The sequence below is a fragment of the Gossypium hirsutum genome, chromosome D04, assembly GCF_007990345.1.
Source record: "Gossypium hirsutum isolate 1008001.06 chromosome D04, Gossypium_hirsutum_v2.1, whole genome shotgun sequence".
Classification (NCBI taxonomy): domain Eukaryota; kingdom Viridiplantae; phylum Streptophyta; class Magnoliopsida; order Malvales; family Malvaceae; genus Gossypium; species Gossypium hirsutum.
In genome coordinates, this window is record NC_053440.1 from 10,784,140 (window position 1) to 10,810,745 (window position 26,606).

General features: G+C 33.7%; 1 protein-coding gene across 4 annotated transcripts; it reads right to left on the reverse strand.

Annotated features, from left to right (window-relative positions):
• Positions 1-12,404: 12,404 nt before the first annotated feature.
• Positions 12,405-18,629, reverse strand: LOC107926019 (uncharacterized). 4 transcript variants are annotated; one of them, XM_041091944.1, is made up of 5 exons: positions 18,511-18,629; positions 17,816-18,053; positions 14,619-17,710; positions 14,414-14,511; positions 12,405-14,278 (listed from the first exon to the last, which is right to left on the reverse strand). In XM_041091944.1, the coding sequence occupies exons 2-5, from the start codon at positions 17,837-17,839 to the stop codon at positions 13,143-13,145; spliced, it is 4,350 nt and encodes a 1,449-aa protein (XP_040947878.1). In that variant the 5' UTR covers positions 17,840-18,053; positions 18,511-18,629; the 3' UTR covers positions 12,405-13,142. The 4 variants fall into 4 exon arrangements, with proteins under 4 accessions (XP_040947878.1, XP_040947879.1, XP_040947876.1 ...); XM_041091945.1 differs by having other exon boundaries at positions 17,816-17,959; positions 18,511-18,610; XM_041091942.1 differs by having other exon boundaries at positions 12,405-14,511.
• Between the last annotated feature and the right edge of the window lie 7,977 nt (positions 18,630-26,606).

Genomic DNA, 26,606 nt, shown 5'->3' on the forward strand with positions numbered 1-26,606 from the left:
GCTAGCTATGAAAATAATAACAATAATTTACACTATTAATTAGAGCACTAATTATGATAAATAATTGAATTTCTAATCGATTCCTACCTTGTTCTTAACTTAATCCTAACTAAGTTTTCATACTTTTCTAATTCAATTCACACTCTATTTCTATTCAAATTTCATCCAAACTCAAATTTAGCTATTAAATTTCAGCATATTTTCCTAATTTCGAATTTCCCTCAATTTAGTCCCTAAAACATAAAACTTATAACTTACTTCACAATTTAATCCTTTTTATCAATTCTAACTTGAAATTCATTCAATTAAATCCCTAATTCAACAATTTGTCCAACATGAACCATGCTTAAAAACCTATAAACTTCCAAAACCTCAACTTATTTTCAACAAAACTTTGTTTTAAAGCTTCTAAATCATCAAAACTAAATAAAAATGGCTTAATTGATTTACCAATCAAAGCTTTAAACCTTAAACCCTTAGTTTTTCCTTTTTCTTTTCTTTCTTACCTTTTTCCTGCTCTGTTTCGAATGCCTCTATTTCTTTCTTCTTTGTTTTGCTTTTGCCTTTTATTTCTTTTTAGTTTATTTACTTTATGATATATTAATATAATATATAATAATTATTTAATTATTTTATTTATTTATTTTAATAACAAATATATTTTAGCTTAAATCATAAGTAATTATATATTTATTTTACATTTGTACTAATAATTTTATTACAATTGTCATTATTTAATTTGTTTATCAAACAAAAATCTTATAATTTAATTATTTAATTAATAAATATCTATTTTCCAGTTTAAATATAAATATTACAAATGTATATATTTTATTTATACACTCGTAATAGATCATCTCCATCCAGTTGTCTTCATTTTATTTCATCATATAATATATCATAATTATAACAAGTTAATATCTAAATAATTAATTTTATAATTAAAATATAACATAAAAATCTTAGATTTTTATTACATATATGCCGCCTCATTTCTTGTTAATGGCTTAGTTTCCATTTTAATCCTTTTTATTTTCTATTAATCTATAATTCAACTTTTACCCCTAATTCAATTTAGTCCTTTTTACTATTTTCTCTAAGTTGAGCTGCTTTCACTTAATTAAAGCCTAATTAAACATACTATTAGACTCACAAGTATTACTAATAATTATTTACGAACCCATTTTGCTAAGACGGAGGCCCTATAATGTACTTTTTTGATACCCATGAATTTTGGGTCATTACATGATGGTAATCCTCACAACATCTAATTCCTTAAAGTTCGCATAGACATCAATCCTTGGCATCCCCTAATATTTGGCTACACTATCCAAAGAGACAATGGTGTTAGACAATAGGTTGATTTTTTATATGATTTTGTTTGTAAAGTTTGCATAAGGTGTAGCACCATCAATCACATAAGTAACAACTGCCTTCATGATGACCAAGAAGTGGAAAAGATGATTGATGAACAGATGGAAGAAATCAAACATGGTTTCACATATGAGACTGAATTTGATGTAAACCAAATTCACTTTAGTGGAACTATCCCAGTATTTAGATCAAAAGGTTCCAATAGATCGACCTATATTAAACTTAACCGTTCTGATTTTCTTTATACCAGTTCCTTGTACGCCTTCTCTAAGGGTCGATTCCATTTTGGATCAAGTAATGTTGTTAGTATTGAAGATGAAGATAGTGGTAAACCAAACAGAAATGAAGAAAATCATGACCTTCCAAACAACAACATTCAAGAAAATGTTCTACATGATGACGACCCTGAGTCTGACCCCTCTTTGAATAAGGAAGAGAATGATAGTGATGATCAAAATCTCTCGAGAAAAGTTACTATAAAAGTTGAACCACCTGCGACAAATACTACCCAAAATCATCCAAATGACCTTCAAACTCTATCCATTATCCAATACACAATTACTCATGTTTCTACTCCACCCCAACCTTTTCTCTAACCTTATTCCAAACTTTAACCCATTTCCTTTAGACGATGGAGTTGATGAGGTCATCAGAATTCAATTCTCTGTTACAACAACTAAAATAAAATAAAGATTACAAAAATGTGGGCAGATCGATAGTTCTAACAAATTGAAAGGCTCATTTTTGAACTATCGATTTTTGAATGCCAATGGAGGTTTATTTGAGAACAATTATTTTTGTTGATGATTTCGTCCAACTACTAGTAAATGTCTCAAGATTCATTTTCTTGATATAGAAGTTACTTTCAATAATGCAAGGTTTCTACTTGAAGACTAGCAATCTAGCTGAAACTAGCAAGGCAAAGACTATGAGAGGAAGGAAAATACCACTTACAACCTTCAAAATTACCTCTAATGCCTCAACAAAAGTTGCCATCCTTGAAAATCCTATCCTTGGAAATGTAACCTCCCCAAATCGACCTAAACGTTAAACTTGAATTCAAAAGATTACATTAGCCACCGAAGTGACCCAGTAAGCTATCAAAGTTTTGAAAATAGTTCCATCACAAGAAAATCAGTGCAATTAATTAGCATATAAAATCACAGTTCATAGCCTAATTCACATTTACATCTATGTCATATCATATCGAAGATTTTAGAATTTTAAGCTCATTCTTTACAAATACAAATAGATTCAGTTTAATAGATAACATCCTACCCCACCGCTACATACCATGAGAGTTTCCCAAAACTTGTCCATCCCTACACACCGGGTTATGGTTAAACCACAAAATTTATAGGTTAACACGCTGTCAGATGGTTGTGAATACACAACATAATTGTAGATAAAAGCTATCAGATAATGGGTAGACGAACCGTTAGTGTTGCAAGTTAATATGCTTCCAAATGGCTATGAGTACACAGCATAATTACAAATGAAAGTTTCCAGATGCATGTGGATAAACCACCAGAGTTGCAGATTAAGAATCTGCTAGAACTTCTTCCTTTCAAAATGTCTCATACCATGCAATAAAATATAACATGTTTATAACAGATTAAAATGGAAACATATAACATAATAATAACAGATCAAATATGGAAGCAATAATTATGCTCTCACTTAATTGATACAGTAGCCAAAACATTTGCTTTTCAATGATCCAATTTATCGATGTCAAAAGGCGTGTTATACTATCAATCACAAATATAGATATAATAACCTTAATTATCCATAATTCATGTAAATATATATACAAATATAATATTAATCCAGTCAATTAGATCATGGATTCTAGCAGCATTATTCATACTACGAGGGACTTAATTGAAAAAATAACCATTAGAATAGTTCGGGTATCAATTACGGATTAATCTAAATAAATCATAAAATTCTAGGTCAAAATTATAAAATCTGACTTGCAGGGGACACACGATAGTGTGACCGGACCGTGTGGCTAGGTCGTGTGACAAATTGTGGCCATCTAGTATTCATAAAATCAACCTATATGGGAGACACGACTATGTGATAGGCATGTTGAGGGTCCTAAGTCGTGTGAGAAATGAATTTCGTAAGGTTTCAAGGGGAACATGGTTGTGTGAAGGGTCATGTGGTCCACACAGGTGACCCATATGCCAATGTGGTTGGTCGTGTAGCCTTATTCTGAGGCACATTTTGCCCCGATTCGCTTGTAAAAGAACACACACTTGTCATCGAGGCCTCGAACGTCATTCCTCGCACTTAAGCCTAATACAGGGTACCTAAATCGGGTCTTTCAACGAAAAAATACACTCGGATTAATAATTAAATCAAGATTTGTCAAGATTTGTAAAATATATGACAAGATTTCGATTGGATCCATTAATGGAACTTAAGGATTAAAGCTGGAGATTCATACAACTAAATTACAAAAATGAATCATAGAGTCGAGGTTTACTTATCGTTTCTTAGTAAGTTTAGACATGGAATCGACAACGTTTCACTAAACTAATAAAAAGAATGGGTTGAACGGATATTGATTTCGGATTCGGGATCAAAATTAAATTTCAGCTATAACACCCATAACCTATCTTCGTCACTAGATTAGGGTTACGAAGTATTACAAAACAATTCAAAGCATTCGGTATCACACAATATTAATTTTACAATTTAATTCTCGAATATTCATGTAGCATTTAAATTAAAGTGAAACATTCATTTATGGGCTTTAAATCGAGCCTACGAGGCCTTAAAAATAGTTTAGGAACAATCAGTGACCAATTCAAAACAAATCAGAAGATTTTGGGAAAAAATGAAAATTTTCCAAAACAGGGGTCACACGGCCATGTGATAGAGCCTAGATTGTGTGGCTCCAAACATGGTCATGTGGCTACTCCATACAGCTGTGTCGCAGGTCATGTGCCAGCTCATGTGAACCATGCACCTAACACGTTCGAGGCACATGCCCATGTGGGTTACCCGTGTGTGACACACGGCTGTGTGACAGCTCGTGTCCTAGGCCGTGTGTGCCCAAAAATGACCCAAAACATGTCTATTACTCATCCAAAAGCTTAGGTGCCTACACCTAACAAAATTACCTGTAAGCAAGCTCTAAGAATGCAATCAATGACACTAAAAACATGCTAAAATGATCAACCTAAAGTCTAACCAATGTGTCTTCCATGACACCACAACACAAACACTCACACATTTCTTTCCTTAACTAAATATACAAGCCACAAGCACATTCAAAATGACTTACATTCAATCCCAAAATGGCATGCTTAATTTAACCAAACTTACCATTTCATGCTTATCCCACTACTTCCATTTATGCTTCAACCTAGAACTAGTATGCTTATTTAAGTAAATACTCAACCACAACACCATATGCACATCCATTATACAACATAAGTACTTATAAACCATACAAAACATAATCAACCCTTCAATTACATGCCATATAAGTCAAGTTGTTTCAAAATCTATCAAAGGTTCTCGGATAGTGTGATTCTTCAAGTTGATTCGATTTCCTGATTTCCATAAAACGTAATCTACAAAGAAAGAAACAAGGACACGAGTAAGCTTTCATAAAGCTTAGTAAATTTGTCGATTAAACGATAAAGCTTATCGAATTAACCTAATAATTCAATTAACAAGATTAATAAACAGAACTCTTGTCAGTCACAGTTCACAACAGGTGAGTGATACTCGAACAATAGTGCAAATCAATTTTTCCTCATTTCAATAATATTCAATAATCAATCAAACATTGCCCAATGAACGATATATGGATATGAGTACACATTTATCCAGAACACATCAAATGCTCATACGAGCTAATCCAACCGATAACACACCTCGGTACTAAGTGCCTTGCCCGATGGCTAACATCTGCCTTCATAACACACCAGAAAACACTATAATATGACACGATAGTCCGCAACAAATGTAAGACCTCGGTATATTCAATGAACAAAAGATATATAGAAATCATTATCACATCTCATACCAATCCCGTACCACGCGCAACACAACCTATTGGCATGCCAATCGTACTATATTGTAGTTCATCGGCTCAGAAAATATCAACAATAACTAATGTTATATCAATCCATTACTTCAATTCTCAATTACATGGTGTCAATCCATCATCTAACAATAAACAATTTAGTTCATACAATAAACATTTAAGAAAATGTATTAATATTAAACCTAACAAACTTAAATGACCAAAATGAAGTCGAAGTCGAGACAACGATCAATCCGTTACTTTAGTTTTTTCGCGATTTAAGTCTGATCAATTTATTTCTTGATCTAAAATAATAATTCTATTCAATTATAAATTTCCAGCAACATAATTAACTAATTTTAAGCAAATAAGTTATTTTATACATTTTACAAAATTATCCCAACATTTCACCTTTTATGCAATTTAGTCATTAAGTCCAAAACTTGCAATTTTACCATTTTCAACTAAAACAAAGTTCAGCCAAATTATTAACTACTTCATTACAACCCATACTTGCTGATATTTTACACAAGTCCTTGTAATTTTATCACTTTAACATTTTAGTCCTTTAACATTAAAATTACTAAAAATTACTTTACAAAATAGTCCTATTTAACAACCCAGCTTAATAATCTACCATAAAACTTCAAGATTATACTAAACTCATCAATGGAATAATCCATGACATTTGGCAGTTTTATAAATTAATCCCTAGGTTAGCTAGATCAAGCTAATACAAGCTCAAAAACATAAAAATCACTAAAAATGGACAAGATTTACCTCCCAAATCAATGACCCCTAGCTTGGCCTAATAAGCTCTCTCCCTTTCTATGGTGTTTCAGCTTTCAACCAAAAATAAAGAAAGGAATATGATGATATTATATTATCATTCTTTATTTTAACTTAATATTTTACCTTTTTTTATTTACAAAATTAACATTTAATTTATAACATGTAAAATCACTTAAACATGTCCATATTTGTCCAACATATAAAAATGTGGTATAATTACCATATAGATCCATTAATTTACCCTTTTAACAAACAGAAATCATCTATGATGGGTAACTTTTACCTTTTTACAATTTAATCCTTTTTACCATAATTAAGTAACCAATAGTCAAAATTACCGAACCAAACTTCAATTCACCTATAATACAATTCTATAAATATTTAATAAACATATTTACAACATCAAATTATGGAAACGAGGTCCCAATACCTCATTTTCAAAAACCACTTAACTTTTAGACTGAACCACTTATACTTATCTATTCGTTCAATTTATAAAAATTATTAAGCTAGAATTAAATATAATATTATAATTGGCTCATAAATATTAAATAATAATATGGACTTACTCGTCAAATTTGTGGTCCTGAAATCACTGTTTCCGACACCATTGAAAAGGGGATGTTACATCAGCAATGGAGAGCAAAAATTGTGTAAAGAGATGATGAAAACAAAATTGAAGTGAAATAGGGAGAAAGGAGAAAAAAATTCAGTTTAATTAGAAAAAGAAATCATAGTTTTGTGTTTAGGAAAAAAAGGATTAAATAGTTAGGGTTTTCAAATTTTAAAGGGCTTGAATGGTAAATTCCCATTCAACCGAAAAAAAAATGGAAATAAGAGGGATTGGCGTGACTTGATCCTAGGAACCAAAAGGAGAAATGAAAAGGCTTAACTATTTGGGGTGTTACCCACTCTTGGTAAGTTTTCCCTCCATTTAATATTTGTTTTAAGGCTTAACTGTTTGGGAAAGGTATGGATAGAACCTAGGACCTCTAAGGAGTATACTAAGCCATGTTATTTCTTAGTTACTTATTTCATCTAACCCTATTTATTTTGGGGTGTTACAGTTTTCCCCTCCTTAAAGGAATTTTGTCCTCGAAATTTACCTAGTTTGAATAGATGAGGATATTGTTGATGAATTGCATCTTCTGGTTCTCATGTGCCCTCATCGGTGCCATGGTTCTGCCACAAAACCTTAACAAGTGGGATTCGGTTCCTTCTAAGAACCTTTACTTCTCGATCTAAGATTTGAACAGGTTTCTCATCGAAAGACAAATCTAGTTGTACCTAAATTTCTTTGATTAGAATAATATGGGAAGGGTCAAAGCAGTAACATCTCAACATGGAGACATGAAAAATATTATAGATTCGATCCAATTCGGGAGGTAGTTTAAATTGGTACACAATTGGACCAATTCTTTTAAGGATTCGATAAGGTCCTATGAATCTCGGACTTAACTTACCCTTTTGACCGAACCTTAACACCTTTCGCCATGGGACACTTTCAAAAAGACCTTATCGTCGACATTGTATTCAATATCTTTTCTTTTTAAATCTACATACAACTTCTATCTATCAGAATCCACTTTTAGTCTATCCTGTATTAGCCTTAGTTTCCGCTCAAATTCTTACACTAATTTGGGAACCAACACTCTTCTTTCAGCCAGTTCGGTCCAACATAAAGTTGTTTGACATTTACGACATCAATCCTGTCTTTTAGGATTCCCATCTGAATAACCTGACATATCCTTAATGGTTTTCACCCAACACTATGATGACTAAAAAATATGTATAGTATTGAACTGTTATCCTTGGAACACACAAAAATTCCTTTGTTTCCAAATCTTCAAGCAAATAATACCAAACAAGGTTTGCCAATCAACCTCATTAAAAACTATGCCAAATGTATTCATTAAGTTACCAGACAACCAAGGCAGCAAAGAACAGGAGTAAAAACTATTCCTTACCCTCAAAGGAACAAGTTGCTCCCACACTTCTCTTGCTTTACAACAATCCCGAAGCACGTGTAAAGTAGATTCTTCGGCACCGCAACATAATCTACAAGAAGGATTATAAACCATACATTTTCTACAATGTTTAGCATTGGTGAGTAAACATTCTTTAAAAACCAACCAAAGAAACTGTCGAACACGCTAAAGACCAGAAATAGACAATGCAAGCTTCTATTTATTTTTTGTTGGTTGTAGGCAGCCTTTCATAAGAGTATTGTGAGTTGATTTAACAGTAAAAATACCATTAGTAGACCACTTTAAAACCAAAGTATCATACCCTACTAAAGGATTCGGTGCTGGAATGCTTGCAATATAAGAGATGATATCAGTATTCAAATACTAACACAGATAGTTCCAATTCCAACTACCATTAGCAATCATCACCTCCTTGAGAGTAATAGACTCATCAATCAACTCGGTGTTAGAATAGAATTTAAGTAATGGACCAAGATTCGTGATCCAAGAATCCGTCGAAAATTTAACTAACCTTCCATCCCCCACTGACCAAGAAAGGCTTTGATGAACAAGTGGCCAAACCGTAGCTAGAGATCTCCTGACAAATGAACACTGGCCTTTTGAAATGTCTACTAGGAAATCATCCGTAATCTTACATTTAGCTCAAAGGACTCTAACCTATAAAGTGTTCTTATTAGTAATAAGACGACCCAATTTAAGCAAGAATACCTCATTTTGTTCCTGGAGATGTCGAAGACCTAATCCTCCATTGGAAAAAGGTTGGAAACAATCACTCCACTTAACTAAGGCTGGTTTATGACTAGCAGCTGATTTTTCCCAAATAAAACCTCGGGCAATCTTCTCAATTTCAATACAAACACTAACAGGAATTCTAATTGTTTGCATAAAATAGTTAGGAATAGATAAAAGAACCGATCGAGCAAGAGTCACACACCCTGCCATAGAAAGAAAATTAGCATCCCAACTATCCAACTTTTTCTGAACCTTCTCTAAATTTTAGCTTTTTGATTTGGCGTGAAAAGTCAATTTAAAGTATTCGTTTGACTTAAAAAGCTATTTGTTTACCATTACATTTTACTTGAAAAATTGGTTTGGCTTAAAAAACACTTAAAACTCAATAGTAAATAAAGCCTTACTAATTTCATTATCCACATGAAGGCTTGAAAACTTATATATTTAAAAAATGTCATTTTATATTTTTACTTTTTTTACTTTTCGTGATTGTTATTTACAATATTTCATTAACAATTAAGCTTAATATACTTTGTTATCTTGATAAATTTTAGGTAAATTTCTCTTTCCAATTTATCTTCCAATAGCTCAAAACCAAATATATTTACTCCAATTCTACACTTGGTCACCTACCTTCTAGATCATTTGAAAACCTAGAAATAAGCTCATATTCAAAAACATTTATCTTAACCTTGTTGGAGTCGTCTTTAGAAGAAGAGATTACTCCCACAATGTTCTTCAATTCTTTACTCTTGAGTCCCTTCACATTACACGAACACAAATTTCCAAATCTTTTCTTGATCTCTTTACCTCTTTAAGATAAAAAAATAACAATACAAATTTGTTAACAAGTTTCAAGCGAGAATTCTCTTTTTGCACTCTATCCTCCTTGTGCTTATAATGTCTCTTCTTACAAGTTTCTTAATAAAAAGAAAAGGTTTGCACTCTATCCTCGTCCTGCTTATCACGTCTCTTTTTGGAAGTTTCTTAATAAAGAGAAAAGGTGAGTTAATCTTCTGTTGTAACCCACATATGCAAGATGGAAATTTCAACTAACATTTGAAGACATTACTTGACTTCCTACCTTAATTATATTTTTACGAATGTACCAAAATAAAGGTAAAATATTTTAATTTTTTTTCTTAATTCATGTTATTTTTCATCATGTCATAATTATGATAAGGGTAAATTACACCAACAGTCACTCAACTTTGATGCAGCTGACAAAACAGTCACTATGGTTTCAATCCAATCACTCAACTTTTAAAAAATAACAAATCAGTCACTAATGTTCTCGAAAAGTGATCTGTCACCCATTAACATTTTATGTTACAGACTTAACGAGAAAAGTGGCGTGGCCAGTTACCTTGCCACGTTGGAATTGAGCAGCCAATGGGACATAATTTGGAGGGGGAAGGGATGGGCAAAAAAAAAAAGAAAAGGGAAGATTGATATTTTGAATGGGCTGAGCAGTAAAAGAAAAAGGAGGAGGAGTAGGAGTAGGCAAAGGATCTTAAAATGAATTTAATTCAATAAAAATCAACTAAATCATCTAAAAGTATCAATCCTTCTTTACTTGCACTCCCACCACCTGCTGAAGCTCCATTCAACTTTGGTTTCTCAAAGGCAAACAATGCAGTTCCTACTCTCATTCCTATCCCTGCCTTCAATAATCTTGGTACTACTTCTATTTGTGCCCGTCTGCCCTTAAAAGTTCCTTCACATGAGTTCACATTTGGTGTCGGTCATACTCAGAGAAGTATGTTTGAGAGCCTAAGGAACCCTAATGCTAGTGGAATACCCTAATGCTAGTGATATTCCAATAGATAGTACTTAAAATCCCAAAGTTTGTTTTGCAAAATCAATTGTTTCACTGAAAAATCGAACATAGATTAACTTCTATAATGTTCTATATGATATGTGGGTGTAAATTAGGAGTAAATCTTAAAAATACTTCTAGATAAAAACAAAACCAAACCCATTTTAGGCACACTTTCGCAAATTCGGACGTTGAGAAGATGACCACCGACGAGAGGATTAATATAGTACGAAACTAAGTCCATTTGACAGTACACTACAACAAATCAAGGTTGCTAGTTTCAAAATTGTGTTTGAATTTTCAAAAATTTTGGTCGTTCCTTAGAGAAATCTAAACCATTAGGTGTCCAAAGGGTGAGGGGAGCTTCGTTTTGGTGATGGTATTAATTCGAGGCAATGTTGGAAACCGGATGCAAAAATGGGTAGAAGTGAAATGTGTAGAGAGTTTTGGAGAATTTTTTTTCTCCAATTTTTGGAACAAGAAAGGAAAAAAGACATCGATAAAAAAAATTAGATTGTATCTTCTTTTTTTTTCTCTTCTTTTTCTTCTTCTTCCTCTTCTCCTCCTCTTATTATTTGTTTTCTCTTTTCCTTCTTCTACTACCCAAGACCCTTTAAACGACAACTAAAATGCCAACATAGCCAGAAAAATAATAAATCAACTTTCCGTTACGTCTATAACGAAAATTAGTACGCGAGACTAATTAGTTATTTTTTAAAATTGTAATTAAAATCAAACTAATTATATTATCAATTGCACCAAAATTGAGCAACTGCTTATGTAACTTATCCTCGTGATAATTATTTGAACTGAACAAAACCGTTCGGTCAAATTGCAAATTGAAAATTGAAGCACCAACCCAAAAAGAAACATTAAATCGATTAATTCACAAACCGCATATTAAACTGAATTAAATAATCAATTAGACTAATAATTCAACCAGTTATTTTTTATATTTTTATGTATTTAAATTTTTTAATAATTTATTTAATCATACCGATTGGAATACAATCAATCCAATGTAAAAACCTTTGTCTTAATATATTTTAATCAAAACTTGATAAATGAAAATTCCAAACCTATAGAAAACCAATTAGTGAAATGGAGGTCAACACAAGACATTTCCATGTAAACAGCAGAATCAAACAGGAATTGTGAACACGTCAATCAAACATCCGTCCATTTCATCTCACAATCCAAATCCCCCAATCACTTTCAATCACTCATTTTGTCTTCTTAAATTATGTAATAATCGTATTTCATCAAATAGGCGTAATCAACAATTTACTCATTTAACATACCAAAAGTGACCAGGATGATATGATAGCAACCATGACCCATTTTAAGCAAAATCAAACAAATGCAGCAGCCACTGCAATGTGAATGTGAAAGTAAAATCCTTTGTAGCTGACCCATATCTCATGATAAGTGGCGAAGTTCAAAACAAAAAGTTCAGACTTTACTCCTACCGGAACAACAGATTCAAGTTAATGTTCACGGAATCCGTCACAAATATGGACATAGATGTGTTCACGTTCATTTCTTTCCAAGTTTCCCATGATTTATCAGGCCTTTGAAGATGCTATATCCTCATATCCATATCCTAATATAATTCGAATGCGAATGCCAGACATAGATACTTGAAGAAAAATGAAAAATCGAAGCACATATCACATAATAATAACCTGTTGCTTTGAGCCAAAACAAAACCCAGGCCAGAGCCAAACAATCTTCACCTCACAACTACCTGTAAAGACCAGCTATTTGGCATAAAATTCAGCATTTGCAGCTATGCTTCTCTTTCATTTCTTTTAAATTATATTTTTCAAATTTCATGGCAATATCCGACTGTCCCTTGAAAAAAACTCACCTACCTGTGATGTTACTGAACAGGGATGACATTTTACAAACACAAAGTCGAACAATCCGGAGTTCCGGACCACACGAACTAATGCCATTTTTGCAATTGAACGGATGATTAGGCTTGGTAGCAAATGCACAAAAGAGAATTTATTCATCATGTAATAATAGATAAACTGTGATCATACCCTCATTTTGTTTCAATCTTAAAAACGCAAGCACTCGCGTTTTCTCAGCAGGGAAAAGGTCTGCCCAAAGGAATAACCAGCAAAAGATTATAACAGAGAAGACTGGAGTCATTCAAAACCTGTCAGACAGAAGAGTGCCTTGATATGTTCTTTGGGCAAAAGTACCGTATACTTACATAGCACTTAAATTACCTTCTACCATTTGCTGCTTCCAGATTTATTCTACACCCTAAACAAGGGGTTACTGCGTATGCAGAAAATAGAGAATGGTAACAGATTCTGCCCTGCTGCTCTGATAACTTACACCATTGACAGTAGACTAATGGCATAAATAAACCTACTCAAAATCGTTTTCGCTTTGCTTGTGACATATCATCAAACCCATCATCATGCCAAACCTGACCACCGTGCCTGAAATTTCCTTCCTGCTCCTCCATGTTTCTTGTCCTCCTAGGGGCATTCCCTGGTCGATTTTTGATCCGTCTATCAAATTCTCTTTCCCTCATATTCCCTCTTTCATGCAACTCTGGATCATCTTCAGGACAGAACCTGAAGGATCTAGGACCACCCTCAGCATTAAGATGAAAATTTTCACTATCAGCAACACTGTAAGGAGACCTAAAAGGACGTACAGGTCCACGTCTATCACCATACCTCCTCCTCTCATCAGGATTCCCATCGGTTCCAAGATCATGAAACCTGCCAGAGGGCATAGGCCCACCAAAGTAATCGTCACCTTCATTCCTTTCTTGAGGATCTACAAGATCCAACCTTCTACTGTTTCTAAGTAAAATTCGACCAGATGGGCTCCTATTAGAGATGCCAGATCTTGGATGACCATGATCTCGACTGGGATCCAGGTCTCTCAAATCATTAGAGGGTCGAGACAAATATGGTGGAGATCCATGCCTTCTAACACCCATTTCGCCAGCAAAACAAGGACGATCAGGTGACCTTATTCTCTCCATCCTGTAAAGTGGTGGTGATCTTCGATGAGGTAATTCCAAAGGGCCTCCAAATCCATCAGGTGATCTTCTCCTAAGAGAAGACCATGGACCAGGAGAACGAGTTCGTTGTCTGGTAGGAGATTTTGAACGTGTTCGCGGGATACCCCTTCTCTGAACAGATGTAAATTCCCTGTTCCCCCTCACAAAAGGACCATCTAATCCCTCAAATGAAGGTTGGCAGCGTGCGAACATTGGGTCTGTATGGTCATCAGCAAAACCTCTCATATGCCTCAACCCAACTAATTCAGATCCATCTTCAGCAATGCATCGACTTGGACTAAGATTTCTTGGAACTCTGCGAACCATTGGAAGCCCACGTCCAGCAGGTCCATCTCTTCCACCAGGAGACCGCCTCCTTGGGGGTAACTGGGAGAAAATTGGTGGATCATCATTCAAGATCTTCCTCCCACCTCTTCCAGTACCAAAATATGCACCATCTTGCCCATTATTATAGCTACTAAAGTTAGGATCTGCATCAGAAACAGCAGATGCATTTTTATGTCTCACAACACGATATTCTGTAGGACCATTATAAAACTCTGAAGCAAAGTTACATTCTGAATCCTGATCACCACGTAGGGTGTCTATCCGACTGGAAATCCTACCTCTTCCACGCATAAAACTTATTCTATTATTCCTGGATGGCTGAACATGATGCCTCTCTCTGGGGAATCTATGTAAACTGTCGGCATAAGCTTCATCTCTGTGGGTAAACATTGTCAGGAAAAAAAGTTATTACAGACATATATTACTCATCAAATGTAATAAACAAACTGAAAAAAGGCAGCAATGATAAATAACAAGAATCACCTCCCTCGATGATGGAACTTATCTCCTTCCAGGGCAACATCAGGCAGTCTCTCTCTTCCTATTTGTGACTGCAATGTCCTGCCTGAAATAGATCTTGTTCTACCAGGGGATGATAGATTAGAAGCCCGAGATAAGTTTATAATTCGACTCCTATTACCTCCATTGTCAACATCCTTACCCGCATCATCACCACTTGAAAATGCTTCTCCCTTTGGTAAAACAGAATTGCCTTTTCCTTCTGAATCAGTTTTTTTAGCATCATCTGTACCTTGAGAAATGGTCACTGAAGTTCCCTGGCTTGTATCCGAGAATTGGATAGATGCCTGCTCTCCCTCTTGCCCTTTAACAGTATCCTTTTCTGATGCATCGAGCGATTTTCTTGGTATGGCTTTAATGTGTCTCTTTCCATCCATTTGACTTGAAGGCATCTCAACAGCTGAAGATTCTTGCAAACAGGCCTCTTTATTAGCTTCAGTAGCAGAATCCTTATTGACAGATGTGTCGGTGCATTCATTAGTATTAGTGTCATTACTCGTTATTCCGGGGTCTTTGATTAGAGTTTCTTTTTCTCTGAAAGAGGATGACGATGGATTGTTATCACCATCATTCCCATTTCCTGCTTCTTGCATCTCACATATCAGAACCTCTATCTCAGTGTTCACCACAGGTTCCCTGACCTCACCATCTTCAAAGTCCTCCTCTCCTCTACGATCATGTTCTATATCCATAGCTGTAGCTAACTCTCTCTTGTCATCTGACTCATAATCGGAACCATATGAATCTTCCTCTAAAACATCACCTGATAAATTTATTTTTTCCTCATCACTTGCAGAACCCTCAACTGATCCCCCAGAATCAGGAAGTTGTACATCCATGAATTTCAGCTTGCAATGATCAGAATCTTCAACCATTTTACTTTGGGAAGTAGAGTTATCTAGTTTACCAGCAATGTTTGATTCATTATCATCATGGTCCACAGAAGAAATCATTTCAGAAGCAACCAGGCCCTCACCACTGGGCTCAGTTTCTTTAGCTTGCATAAAATGTTCGGCATGAGTTGTAACATCTGCAGAAGAAATCATTTGAGAAGCAACCTGGCCCTCACCACTGGGCTCAGTTTCTTTAGCTTGAATAAAATGTTCAGCATGAGTTGTAACACCTGCAGAAGAAATCATTTTAGAAGCAACCTGGGCCTCAACACTGGCCTCAGTTTCTTTAGCTTGCATAAAATGTTCCCCGTGAGTTGTAACACCATGTAATGACGAATCAGTAGAAGTAGGTACTGCTAGCATTTGTTCATCTGATTGATTCATTGGTCCCTCCATTCTCTCCGGCGTTTCCTTGTTACTCTCACACACTGGTTCAGGTTTTATGGATCTAGCATCAACTGATTTTAAGGTACTAATAGTTGAAGATTTTAATCTTTCCAAACTGCACTTTTCAATTATTTCAGACTTCGCCTGTGTGATATTTAACAAGCCTGTAGGTTTTGCTTTAGTTACACCAGAATCACTTCTGACACTCTCATCAAGTGGTTCTGATTTTACAGGCTTGTAGTTGACCATTGTCGGCTTGCTGGCAGGTACTGGTTCCCCAGGTGAACTGACATTTGCAACAACATTGCCTGAAACAATTTTACCTGAAGAACCTGCCGGTTTTTCATTGGGGTTCAAATGTAGATAAGGTGTAGTGAGGCCCAAACGAAGTGAATCCTCAGCGCTATACTGCTGGCTAGAAACTATAGATGACATTTTAATTTTGGCTCTGTTCTCAATTTCTTCAGGTATTTGCAGCTGTGTAGGCATACTTGCAACAGTCATCCCAGCTGAGCAAATTACCGGCTTTATATCATACATTTGAGTAGCCATTTTACTTGCACCATCATCACTGGCAGGACCTTCCCAATAATCCATTGTCGTATTCAAATCCCAGTTCGTTCTGTCAGCTAGCATATTAGAAACCTTAGTATTAGGCTGGACTGCAGTACTTCTCGGTTGAGTAGTGCCTTCTCCTTTGCTTAAAGATAGATTCATGGAAACAGGTTCCGTCTTTTCCTGATTCCGAAAACCTTGCTCATTATTCCCGCTAGCCATAGCTGAAGGATATTCCCTTAAACCTAGGGATAATCCAGGGCTCCCAGAAACTAAAGGTAACTGTGATCCAAACTTTCCATCTACACTTTTCTGGCTATATACATCTTTCCCTACACTAAAGGTGAGAGAATCATTGCCTACCAAGTCCAATTCAGATTTTGCCAACTTCCTCATGATATTGTCTGATGTCCCAGTTGCCACAAGCTTCCCCTTGCAGCTGATATCAGCCAAAGACCTAGACTGAATTGCAAAGCTTTGTTCTTCAAGTTTTACCCTAAGGAGATTAGTATTACCCTGCACCATGCTAACATTTGTATCATCTGAACTTCTCTTCTCTTTCTCATGTGCTGATTTCTCACTTGCATCAGGAAAGCTCAAGCCACTTCCTCCAACACTACTAGCATTAGGATTTTCCACAGCCCCACTAGCAATCGAACCAGCTGCAACACTAATAGCACTGGAACTCATCACAACACCAGAAGGATAAGAACTTTCGGCAACACTACCAGCATTCAAACTACCCGCAAGCCTAACAGAAGTAGAACTCACTGCAGCACTGGAAGCTTTAGAACTTGAGGCAACGCTACCAGCATTAAAACAAGCTGCAGCACTACCAGCAGTAGAACTCATTGCAACACCCAAAGCATTAGAACTTGTAGCAAAACTACCAGCATTTAAACTAGCTGTAACACCATCAGCATTGATAACACTGGTTTTCGAACTCCCTAAAATTCCACTGTTGTTCAAACTCGCTACGACACCACTGGTGTTCGAACTGGCTAAAGCATCACTGGTACTTGAACTCACTAAAACACCACTGGGTGTTGAACGCACTGCAACAATACCATCATTCGAAACAGTTGAACCTTGAACTGGACTAGAAAATCCTTTCTGCTCCAATTCATTTTCAGTTGACAAAATAAAAGGAAACCTCCTTTTCTTTATAGGAATACCTGCAGTGTATTCACTAAACTGCCCAACACTGGGTTTAACCCCCATCTAACAACAAAACATAAATTAATCAATATTCAACACACAAAAAATGCGACACTTTAACTAAGCTTAGGTTCTAGTAATTGAAAAAAAATGAAATTTAAAAATCACCTCTTCTTTCCCCGATACCGGCATGATCCCAAATATTTGGCTTGGTGAACTGACCCTTCTTTCCTCTTTAATAGCTTTTAGATGAAAATTAACTTCCAAATTCCAATAAAACAATTCTTTTTAATCAGACCCTGAAATCACTCCCTATTCAAAATGTAAAATCCCCAAATCAAAATCGGTAGATTTTGATCAACTCCCTAAAAAGCCTACAAGAAAATCAGTAAAAAATTGCCTGCAACTGCATCCAAAAATTGGTTTCAGATTGATTAAATAATTTATGAGCTCTAAAACTAAATAAACTAACAACAAGAAATTAAACGCAATTAATTTTAAAAAATAAAGAAAAAACAAAGTTATACGGGACGTAATGCATAAAAATAAATAAGTGAACGTTTAAAGAAACTGTAACACGACTAAAATTTTCTAAATCCAAACAAAAATTTGAAACAAACAGATAATTTCATGCAAAGAGAAAGAAAGATGAAAAATTAAATCAAGAAAAGACGAATCTGATTAGGGTATTAAAATAACATAAATACGATCTAAAAATTGAAAAAGAAAATTAAAAAATTGTCAATTTCCAGGAAGAAGCTCATGAAATCAAAATCTAACAAGAAACATTGACCAATAATAAAAAAATTCAGGGAAAAAAGAAAAAAAATCTACAAGATTAGAAGAAGAAGAAAAAAAACTACCTGATCAGAAGAGGCGAGGAGGAGAAATCTGAAACTTGAACAAAATGAAATGGAATCCAACTATCCTAGGGTTTGAGCAAATGCTTTATTGCCTTGCACTCTGCATTATTATATAGAGAAAAAATTAATTATTATTTAATAATATTTAATAATATTTAATAATATTTAATATTTAATTGATTCGATAAGTCTTCGTCAAGATTCGAAACACGAGGCTCAATCAATTATTGACGCGTTGTAACCTTTTATAAAAGAAAAATAACACGATGTGACTCTACCATAATTCCTCCACTTGTGTTTTCCGGCCAATCTTTACTTTTTTATCGTTATCGTTATTTATATAGTGGGATCGGGCCCGGTCGTGATGGAATTTTTTGCTAATGTTCCAAACCCATTGAAAATGACCAATTTACCACCTTAATCATTTATGTCCCTCCCAAGATCGAGACGGCAACTGGGTGGCTCTGCTTCATTTTTTTAATCCCATTACATATGTCACGAGTTTTCTTTTTACATTTTTTCAAGCGTAAATTATTAAAATAGTTAATTTTGTTTATTTTAAGTTTTATTTTAGTCATTTATGTTTAAAATGTTATGTTTTAATCATTTACATTATCGTGTTGTAATATTTTAGTCATTGAACCATTAATTATAGTCAATAGTGTAGCGATTCAACGATCAGTATGGTGGATTAGTACCCATTGATGAGTAAAAAATTATATATTAAATCCAAATCGATCTAGCGATCAATGTCAAAGGTTGGAAATCAAAGAAAAAAATTGTTTAGATTTTGGTTCATAGATTCATGATGTTCAAAATTGTATTATGATAATAAAAAAAACTAAATTGTAAAAGAGAAAGTGAATGTGAGCTTTTGATTGGTGTAGCTGGCGCGAATAAATAAGGTTATACAATAGTAATTTTAAAAGCTCGGTGACTTAAATAAAAACTTTCGAATAGCTCAGAGTCCAATTTATAACTTTTTGAAGTTGAATGATCAAACTTAAACTTACTAATAGTTTAGTGTCATTGAGTTAGCTTACCCTTTATATTTTCATCATTCATGATAAATCAAAATAAAGCAATGTTGGAAAATAATTTAGAAAACATGAAAAAGTAGCACAACAAATGTTTAATTTTTTTCTAAAAATCGAACTTGTCGTGATATCTAATGTAATAAATTAGATCAAATAAAGTACTTACATGTCAAAGTCGTAAGAAGATGCTCAAAATACAAAGTCTTCTAGAAAGATCCTCGTGCTTTTCAATCAACTCAAACGAAAGTCTAATCTCTTTAAACTTTCTACCAATTAATTTACTTTGCTATCCTCAAACTCATTATGCTTAGAGAGTGGATTCTAATTTGAAAAAACCAAACACAAGACAAATTCGAGATTCTCCCAGGGAGGTAGGCACAACCTTTATATAAAATCGGGCCAACTCCAAAACTCATTAGATCTCAAATTACAACTATTGAATTTCTACAATTATAATTCCTCTCTAATCTGGAACTGAAACTCAAGAAAAATAGAATTATAAAAGTTATGGTGTTGAATTGAACTCGCAAAACCATATCCCGCTTTCATGTCCCCCCTAACTAGCCACACTAAATTTTAACTTATTTTCTTAAACCCCTAATCGTATGGGAAGATAATATGACTTACGATTAGGTGTCTAAGAAAATGATTAGTATTTAGCAAGGATAGGGGTGAGTATTTGATCAGGTCAAATCAAATCGAGTAAAAAAAATTCAAGTTAGTTGAGTTGACAAATCCTATTTTAGCAACCAAACTCAATTTGATTTTTTCTAATCAAGTCAAAAAATTTCGAGTCTAGTCAAGTTAACGAATCCTATTATTTATACTCAATGTTGCGTTTACATGGACCGATTATTTAACTAGCAGACGAAGAACAATATTATTTAACTACATAAATAATATAATGGTTTTGCCTTTTAACTTAATAGGTGAACATTTATCAAAACAACATAGTTTTACCTTTTAACTTAATGTTTTTGACTTTTAACTTTAGAAAATGTAAACATTTATCAATACAACGTAGTTTTGTCTTTTCTTATTTAGATTTTTGGATAACTCGAATTGTGTAATTCATATTCAAGTTAAATTGAAAACTTGATTTTTTATTCAAGTTGATCCTAATAACTCAATCAACTCAAATAACTCAAACTATTTAATTCAAACTTTGAAACTTTTTATCGATTTTTTAATCGAATCGGATTTTACTCATCCCTTAAGCAATGATGAAAGATGACAAGACAAAGTATGGGTTACGCATTCAAAAACTGAGCCATATGTATAGTTTAAATGCTTGGAGAAATCAACAACCATGGGATGTGACATTATTTAATATTACATAATAAACTCAACATACTTGGATGCCAAGTTCATTGTATTAGAGTTTCAACGTTCAATACTTAAGGTTCAAGAATCTTTGTTAGACCTACAAAAGTAGCTGCACTCGGTATCTCATCCATAAATGTCAAAGTTAGTGTATGTGACTAAAGTTTGGGATCAGGAAGCTCGATTAAATAAAAAAAGTGACTGAACTCAAGAATAGTCAGTTTTGAGGTCATTAGCACTTATTAGGGTTACAGTTTCAAGAATCTTTGGCACATTTAAAGAGTAATTTAAAGTCAACACCCATCAATGTCAACTTCGATGTTTGCTACACTATTAAAATGACAACTCACTTATTTGACATCCATGGATGTTGAGTTTAATGTTCTTTTTTGTGGGTGACATCCAATGTTGCCAACATTTTTGCTGCAAACGACTATAAATACAACCAACCTAGCATAGGTCACATTCAGTATTACCAAAAAACTCTATACCCTTTCAAAAAAAAATTGGTGTTCAGTAAATATTGGTTTTGTTTATAATCCATGAATTACTCTTTGTTGGATCACGTTTATTGTTGGGTTTTTTCGCATGTACCATTTGTAGGGAATGGGAAAAGGTTATTTCTTTATTTACAAGTTCCCTTATGTGTTATTATTCTAACATTTGTCAACTTGGTAGATTCCTTCACTACCGACATCGATACAACATATGTTGAATCAATGATATGCAAAATATATATATCCATCTGGTTCTAATTTATCTTGTGCTAGGTGTCGAGGTACTCCTGCCAAAAAACCTACACCACGTTTGGTTAGGGGGAATGAAATAGGGCCATAATGAAATAGAGATGTAATGAAATGGAGTTGTACTAAAATAGAGTTATAATCAGTAATTCAATTATTTGGTTGAATGTAATGAAATAGAACTGTAATAGTATTCTTGTGTTTGGTTGAATGGAATAGATATTGTAATAGCATAAAGAAAAAAGCTTAAATGACTAGAGTATCTTTAGCAGAATTTGTTTTAGGTAGATGATTATTATTATTAAATTTTAATAGGATTATTGTTAAAGATAATTAAAAAATAAAAATAAATATTTTAATCATATTTTAATATAATTATTATTAAATATAATTTAATAAAATAATAATATATAATTTAATAACATTCTTAAAATTATTATTAAAATATAAATTAATAAAAATAGAAATATATAATATTAGAAAAATAATATATAGCCTACTTTATTATTTTTTAAACTGCTATGCATATTTAATGTGCTAGAATATCATTAGTGAAATAAAATAATTTAATTATCCTCTAAACTAAAAGGCAAAAGATTAGAAGTAATAAATAGCTTGAGAATTATATTTTACATCCAAGCATAATGTTCATACATTAACAAAAAGTTACATGATCTCGTTAGCTTATATGCCATAATCTATATGTTAAATTTTATAGCATCAAAAAATAAAAAGTTACATGATCTCATTAGCTTATATGCCATAATCTATATGTTAAATTTTACAGCATAAAAAAGTTATAACAGTTTGTGATATTCTATCATGTCATTATACCATCCAAATATTACATATACAAAAGAACTTTGAGAAATAACACATTGGTAATAAATTCTAAAGCAAAAGAACTTTGAGAAAGCTCTCAGTATAACAATGGCAAAAAATCCATGTCTTTTATGACAAAAAAGTGATTCTAACTTCTAACATAAATTAAAATCAGAATCCCTTACAAAACAAACAAACAAAAAAAATCAACCACTAGTTTAAAAAAAATACCCAAGTTTTTTTAATTCATTCTCCTAATTATCTCGTTGATGTAATTCTCGCGGTTGTGGGCATCTCCACCTTTGACATAATGGTTCCTCTTCTTTTTCAGATTGACATCTCCACCTTCGACGTAATGGTTCCTTTTCTTCTTGAAATGAGGTTAAATGGCCAAAGGGAGTTGTTGGCTTCCTTGAAATGAGGTCCCACTGTTATTATCACATGATGAGATCTTCGACACAAATGATGGCGAACTTTCCTAGTGCCTAAAAATAACAATTTGCGATAAAATCATGCTTAGTGTCTTCATTTTTGTTAAAATACTCCGCTGAAACATCCGCTCTCCCCTTAAGAGTCCTCTTGTATCCAACTCGGTCCTGAACTTCAGGTAAGAATGAAGTTTAAAGATACTGCCCTCAGTGGGGATGGAGAAAAAATTACGTTGATTACACTGGAAAGCCCCTTTGTTTTTCCCTATGATTATGACATCAATATTATGAATGGTGTTTATAAGCCACCACATCTGGGAATCCAAAAACCTTAAACTCAGTACCACATAACGACTATCAATTGACCCATTAATTATACTCCAACCTGTGATCGCATAACGACTGTCGACTTGGACCTTTACATATATTTCAACCAATGACTGTATAAAGCACTATCACCTCCAAACCCGACTTTCATAGGATGAGTTTCTAAGGTAATGGTCCCATCCTTACACGACATGTAACACCCCAAAATAGGGCCGAGGAGTTTCGATGGTATTTTAGCCTATATGTGCTTGGAATTTCTTAAGGTTGATATTCAAAAATGTTTTCGACAATGGCTATTAGGAAGTTAAGTCAGTTTCTAAAAATGAGTTTTAAATACCTTAAATTGTGAAAATAGGACTGATTTGTAAAGAAGTCAAAACTGTGAACTTTTAAGAGGCAAATAGACCAAATTTTAAAATTGAACCTAAAACCCCTCATTCCCAACTCATTTTCACAATAACTTTTCTCCTTTCGCATAGTGTTGCCATCCATCACTCTCACAAAGCCCTAACTCTTAAATGTTGATTCTTAAACCATATTTTTTTGATTTCCATCATCCCCAAGTCAATTACCTTCATAAATCCTCAATAAAACATCCCAAAACTTCATAGAATTCATCATCATCTTTGCGTGTGAGTTTTTTATTTTTTTGACAAATCTTCGCTTTTCTTGCATTCAAGGTAACCTATCATCTTCCTATTTGTTTTAAATGTCATCTAGACTTTTAAATCAAATTCCTAGCCATTAAAACGCATGTTTTAGATAAAACTTTGAAATTTTGGTCATTAATGGTGGATTTCGGGTTTGTGGATTAAAACTTGGTTCTAAAGTGTTTTCAACACGTTTTAACTTGGTTAGAAGGTTTTTAAAATTATTTTGAAGTTTTGTTAAGGATTTCTCAAGTTTTAATGAATTTTCATTAGAATGGCCAAAACTTGTTGAAACATTTTGATACCTTAAAATGTGTAGTTTTGTGTAGTTTAAAGGTTGAAAATTAGTTGTAGATGAATGAAACTCGTTATGTACGGAAAGATTAAATGTAGACCGAGTTATTCGAATTTTAAGTCTGTCATGCTAAAGGTTTTAGTTAGAAGAGAATGTAGTTTAGGCTTATGTTTTTTATTGTATAAGGTGAGTTATTAACTAATTATTGATTGAATATTGGTGTGGTTTGTCTTGTTGAAGTGAACGAGTAGAGACAAAGGCAAAGAAAAGCTTGTCTGAGCTTTCGGCTTTCTGGCGAAAGCGTATTTTTCGTGAGTGTTTTAGAATAGCTACTCATAGATGATTCATTATGTAATTGGGAATTTAGAGGTAGCTTAAACCCCTACTCTAAATTTTGAGTGTAAGTGTTCTCACACCTATGTTATAATGTGATAAATGTGTGTTGTGCAATTGTGAAAATATGAACATGTATGAGATACTATGATTTGTGTTATAAGTTGGTGATGACTAATATGAAAGTGAATATATGAGTATGTAATTCATGCTATGAGACAGTAAATAAGTGGGTACATTTCATAATATGTGACAGTGGTTATAATGTGTTGATGACATGTATATGCAGTGAACATGTATGGAAATTGGTATGTAAATATGTGTTGATAGTGTGGATATTTTGGCCTTGTGAACCTCGAGACCATTAGATATAGTTGGCATGCCATAGGATTGTGAGTACTCACTTTTGTGTTGTGATATTTGGGGCGTTGAGGCTTGGGATAGTTTTAAGAAAGATAAGGGAATGTGAGTCAAGCTCTATTCAATAGGATATGTGTGTTTGGAGTGTTGGAGAGTGTTAGCTATATGCTTCACTTATGGAATATGTTTGACTCTACGAGTCTATGTGGTGTGTTAGAGATCCGTGTATTTAATAAGTGGTGATAGAGTGCACTTCATGTTTCATGATCCCAAGAGCCAAACTATCATTAAATGTATCTAATATGTGTTATAATATATATATGCTTGAATAATCCTATGAATAGTAAGTAGAGATATGCATGAAAAACGGTTAAACATATGAAATATGATATAGAACTAGAGATGTTATGAATATGTTATATGACTGTTTGTTGTTGCATAATGACTTGTTTGCATAGAAGTTGTCCTAAGCATTTATTGAGTTTGTTAAGCTCACCCACTCCATTTTAACCTTTGCAAAGTAGTTGCGTCTCTGGTGTGAGCGATGTGGCTTTCTAGGAATTGATCTAAGTCATTCTTTTAGTTGCTATAGTAGGTGCAATTGGTTTATTTGTTATATGGTACTTTAAGGCAATGTGGTAGACTTTATATCGGTTTTGTTAAGTCATTTTTAGGCTATTTGCTTATTGTTTATGTTTGGAAGCATGTGGACTTGAACATGGTATTCGGGCTACTATTTTAGACATTTTGATGCTTATTTGACTAGGTAAATAAAACATGATGTGAAGGGATTAAGTTGAATGGTTTAAATGCTTGCATATGCTGAATTTTTGTAACCTAGAGTAGAGGTATCGATATTAGGGCTTTAAAAACGATACCTCTATATTTTTTGAAAGTGCAAGAAGACAAAATAGAGAATTGATATCGATACCTCGGCCCGAGTATTGATACTCAGTGTAAGTTTATCGGTACCTTACGAAAGGTACTGATATTTTCCGATGTTTTGAAATTTGGCGAGAAACAAAATGCAAGTTTGGTATCGATTTTTCATGTGGTATCAATACCACTTAAGAAAAATATCTATACCCCTGAAACAGTATCGATACCTACATAATAGTTTTGGAAATTTTGCAATTTGGCCCATTTGCATGTTTGATTGTTAGTTTTAATACCCTTAGTGTACGTATGGCATGTTTTAACAATAAGAAGTGGTTGTACGACTTTAATTCATATGTATGATTAAATAAAGATGACGATTGGTTACTAGTGAAACTGTTTGCCAAGTAAATGATGCATGGCATTGGTGTAATGTCCTAGTATTCGGGCTCAGTGACTGGGCTGGGTATAGGGTGTTGCATGACATATGAAATGTGTGTGCCTCTGAGCGTTATCGCATCCCCGGCAACTTAAATCTATCTTTAAACTTTCACAATATCTACCTCAAATCCCAAAATAGTAAAAAATCCTAAAACCAAAACTTAAAGCCTTAAAATTAACCAAACCCTAAAAATACTAAACCTAAAAAGCTCTAAAAAACCCTAAAAAAAATCGATTAAGGAGAGAGAAAGTAAAGCGTATCCGGCTAGGCGCGCTTTCCTGTCAACTGTGCAAAAAACGTGTCCAACTGGATGCATTTTCACACACTCTCTCCAAAATTGACCTATTTCTTTAATTAAAAAAAAACCTATTTTACCAAATATTTCTTTTATGACATATTCCCCTCGTTTAGTGATGTGAAAAGCCCCGTGGTGCCTTTCAAAAAACAGAAAATACATATT